Here is a 4798-nt window from a genome sequence, read left to right as displayed (position 1 = left end):
TTACTAATCCCTCCCATATGGGTTTACCCTCCATTTCTAGACATGTCTCTCCTTCTAAATCCATTACCCTTAAATAACACCACCCCAAACCCTCTAACCCCCCACTTCCCCCCGGAAACAAGACAAGGCCCCTTCATCTTCTAACCGCTTCTATCCTTGCTGACTCTTCTCAATCTTCTGAGCCCGGGTCCTCTTCCTCCTATCCCCCTGGCCCTTCTGTTCCTTTTGAGATTGAGGATGATCCTCCTGATCAGGATGACCTCCTTGATGAGGATGATGTGATTGAGGTTGAGTCTGATGATGGCGAAACTGCTAGATTTATTTCCAGTGATATCTCTTCCTCCCAGGTTGATCCCGAGACATCTAAGGAGTCTGAGTAGATGGACACTACCCCTTCCTTGGTAGTCCAGTGATTTGCCTTGTCGTGTGTGTCCTTTTTGGTCGTTGTTTGCTGCGTTTTGTGCTTTTCTTTTGGTTTGGTCTAGGGTGAGCCTGTTTTAGGCCCCTTTTCCGTCCTTTGTTGTTTTTCTGTTGCTTGCCTAGGTCTTGCCTGCCTGGGTCCTTTCCTTGTGGATTGGTTCTTTTTCTCTCCCTTCTTTTCTCTCAGGGATCCTTGGATTTTTCTGGTGGTTGTGGTTCACCCCAACTGAGTACTTATTTGTCTTACTTTTAGCGTTTTAGTGTTTTACCTTGATCTGGAGGGGTCTCCCCCTCTCTATCAAAAAATGTTTGTGTGAATCAAGTCGATATTAATGGCATGGCACTCACAGAACCAAGTGCTAACTGCTTAAGATATATATAAATATAATTAAGGCAAACATAAATGAATTAATGATTGTTTGTTATATAAAGAAAGGGACCAAAAATCTAGCTACGGTGATTAGTTCCATTGACTACCTTTAATGAAGAATCTAAAATAGCCAAAAAGTCGCCAAGAAAATGTTGTTGCTGTTCATAGAAGACAAGGCCACTAATGAAATGCCATCATCCCAGATTCTTTGTTTCTTATATGAATAATATATATATATATATATATATATATATGTATGTGTGTGAAAATTATATTGTGATCTAGATGATATATAACTTCGATCTGATCAGTTTATATAAGATGCATGAATGTCTTATAATCATCTATCCTCCCAATAAATTCAAGTCTATATGAAATATCTGGAAAGAAAACCAAATATTCCTACAATTAACTTTACAGTTTTCCATATATTCCCATGGGGATATGTTCTTTCTTCTAACTTTTAAGAAAGCTATATAAGAAAGCTCAACATCTAAACTAAATTCAACTTTGTTTCATTTCTTTTTACAATTAATGACCAACATACAACTTGAAGTTTTAACATCAGAAGATCACCAATCTCCACATAAATGGTGTGTTCCTCTCAAGGAAGATGTTTTTGCTGCATTTATGGCGAAAGGGGGTCCAATCGTGCATAGGGTTTTTGGTCATAAATCATTGTTTGGCCCATTATTGTTTACAAAATTCTTTGATCCATCAGATGCCTTTCCGCTATGGGAATTTGAACCGGCTGTACTGTTGTCTCATCTTCACAACCCTTGTGTGGATTGGTTTCAAACAGATGCATCTTGTATTCTAATATCACAACTGCCAAGTAAGTCTTTACAGCTCTTCAATATATATAAATATACCAAACATGTATGCTGACTAGAAATTTTAATAAACAACATGTTTATAACTGATCATGCATGATCAAGAACCAAATAATTAAGTTGATTTTCTCTCTCTCTCTCTCTCTCATATATATATATATATATATATATGTTGACTACTTCTATATGTCAAGAGATGTTAGAACTAGTGTTTTTGGACAACTAAGAACAGTACTCCCTTGATCAGTATATTAGCTTATTTGATTGCAACAGAAATAGAAAAAAGCAGTCTTGGAATTTGTGTTGAGAATGGGAAGGTTATAGAGATTAGTGGGCTATGGAAGAAACATGGAGAATCAAGAACAACAGACTGGAGAAGTGGCAAGTGGTGGGAAGATGGCTTCGTCCGGAGGCTAGAATTGCCTGACAACACAGACTGGAAGAAAATGGAGGTGTATGTCAAGAATGACACTACTGTTTTGGACATTAGACTTCCAAAACTACTCCAACGGAATGTCGAGGAAACAAGGATGAGCCAACATAATGCTTGATATAAAAAACACACCAACTACATGACTGCACATTTCATAAAATTAAGACAATCTGATTGATGTCTTATTAATTACTCATGTAATACAACAAAGAACCACATGCTAAAAAAAAAAAAAAGGATATATAAAGCTTTATTCTTCTTCTTTCTCTTTGTTTTTTCCACTTATAAATTAACACTCAACATGACTATGACTTGCAAAGTGGTGAGCTAGCCATCAACATTGAAATGCCAGATGTCAAGAAAAGTAACCTCCTAAAAGACAAGACAACAAAATGAGTTTTGATTTAGAGTAGTTTTAAATCAAATTGTAGCTGATAAAATGATGATTTTCAGGAATTAAACTAGAAGGAATAGCTAATTTTCAGTAGTTGTATTCTTCATTGCATCAATTCGCATTTCATCACCATATATATATACATGACTTTCAGCTGCAATTTCATTTATTTTGTCATTCACACTTACAAATTCATTTTACTAAAAAAAAACATTATATTATATAATAAACTAATTAAAGAAAGAATATACTATATATACATATAATTTAGCATATGATTCTTTTAGTGGGTGAGTGGTATGGAATTCTGAAAAAGCATTTCATATATATATATATATATATATATATATATATATAGATTGCTTCTCACCAAAGCCATTAATTTCCTTCATTCATCTTTACGCCAACATATATAAATATAAATATTCCATAATTTCAATTTCTTTACTTAAATTTCAACCTTATTATTACCTTTATCTTAATATTTGTCATATCTTATTTAAGAAGTTGATATAATATAATATAGCAACTTCTTTTTATTGAATGATGTAGTAATTAATGAAAAAAGTAGCAAAATTAGTTGGAAAGATGCATCTCTTCACCCAACTCAACTATAACACACAATACATATACATGCATTATTTTTGTATTTTTCAATATATATAAATAGCTTCTAATTCTTAAATAAATAAATAAAAACACACACACACACATACATATATATATATATATATATAAGACTGCTATTAATTAATCATGTGTTAATGCACTACTTGGTATCAAAGTTTCTTTCCTTTAATTCGTCAAGAGAAAAAAAGGATATATGAATAATTAACAACAACAAGAAGAAGAAGGGTAATTTTCAATACATACAACTTTATATATATACATATACATATCACATCGTAATTAGAAATCATTTTTTATAAATAACCCATGAACCAAAATACAAGGTGTTCAAAATCTAACAAGATACATGTGCATGTGCGAATGCATTTTTATATTAAAACATCAATAAATAAATAAATGTGAAAACTTAGAGGACTGCTTTCCAACTGATGGCAAAGGTTAGGGGGTGTTCCGTATCCGTATGGAGTCTATTTGAAAGTACTTAAAAGACTTCTTTTTGGTCCCTGTGTTTTTTGAATTTTTTGATTTTGGTCTTTACAATTTGCTTATTACAAATCAAACCCTTTAAAGTTTTTTGAAGGGATGAGTTTCCAACGGTGAATCAAAACTTTTAATGCATGTTGGTATGTAGGGGGTCGGGGGAAGAGGATTGCATGTATATGTATATACATATATATTAATAATTACATATATTTTTTGAAAAGGAAATAAGTAATATACAAAAAGCAGGAAAAAAGACCAAAATGCCCTCGCTTAACAACTAAATTTAACCAACCCCCATTACTAGTCTAGAAGCAACCAAAATCAAATAAAAGTACAAACTGTAGTTACAAATTTGCAATCAATAAATTCTAAGAACCAAAATTGAACAAGTCATAAAACCAGAAGGACCAAAAATAAAGTTTTATTTTACCAAATACATTAAACTAATCTCCACCATGTGATGTGATGTTATATTTAAATATTATTTTGTTTGTCTAAAAGTGATCAATTTTAATTATATCTCAAATCTAACCAATTAATTGGATAATATAGTCAAAGAAACGAGTCAAAACGCATCAAAATTCGTACACAATGCATTATAAACAATCATATTTTGTAGTTAGGTTCGTTGCTTACTAATATCTTTTTCAAAATAATCACATTGTTTGATAATAACTAGTAATGTACACATGCGCCACCATACATAAATCATTTCGATTATGAACCCGAAATAGCAATATTGTTTCAAATTTTGTTTTTATTTCTCGTTCCACTCGATGCTAGTTTTGTTGTGATTTTAAATCATAATTAAATAAGACGATTTATAAATTTGAAGTTAAAATGTTCCATTCGTCAAATATTTTGAAATAAAATAACAATAAAGTATATTGTTGTTCTTGCATTTCAAAGACCGAGTTATGCGTTAATTGACGATTTATAGTTTTACAACTTATAATTGAAAATGAAATGCAAAATTTATGTTTGAGTAAAAATATAGTCAGGATAATCAAAAACTACATTTTCCAATATCAAAAAAGACAGACCGATAATAAAATGATTGAACTCTCATTTTCCACATAGGGAGTATTTATGAAAATCAAGTCAGTTTATTCTTCCAATTATAACCCTAACAAATATCAATTGTTATTTATTACTATTAATTAACAAATGTAATGTTAATTACTCATAAAATATTAATAAAAAATAATTATTACTAACATTAATAAATATTAAAT

General features: G+C 31.2%; 1 protein-coding gene across 2 annotated transcripts; it reads left to right on the top strand.

Moving 5' to 3' along the window:
* Positions 1 to 1302: 1302 nt before the first annotated feature.
* Positions 1303 to 2280, top strand: LOC112507870 (21.7 kDa class VI heat shock protein). Of its 2 annotated transcripts, none has more exons than XM_025112608.1 (2): positions 1303 to 1625; positions 1897 to 2280. In XM_025112608.1, exons 1-2 carry the CDS (start codon positions 1325 to 1327, stop codon positions 2172 to 2174), a joined length of 579 nt encoding a protein of 192 aa, XP_024968376.1. In that variant the 5' UTR covers positions 1303 to 1324; the 3' UTR covers positions 2175 to 2280. The 2 variants fall into 2 exon arrangements, with proteins under 2 accessions (XP_024968376.1, XP_024968375.1); XM_025112607.1 differs by having other exon boundaries at positions 1316 to 1625; positions 1879 to 2280.
* The last annotated feature ends 2518 nt before the right edge of the window (positions 2281 to 4798 follow it).

Source organism: Cynara cardunculus (genome assembly GCF_001531365.2).
Source record: "Cynara cardunculus var. scolymus isolate 2C chromosome LG 2, CcrdV1, whole genome shotgun sequence".
NCBI lineage: Eukaryota > Viridiplantae > Streptophyta > Magnoliopsida > Asterales > Asteraceae > Cynara > Cynara cardunculus.
Note: the sequence above shows the minus strand (reverse complement) of the source record. Positions and strands in the feature narration are given on the sequence as shown.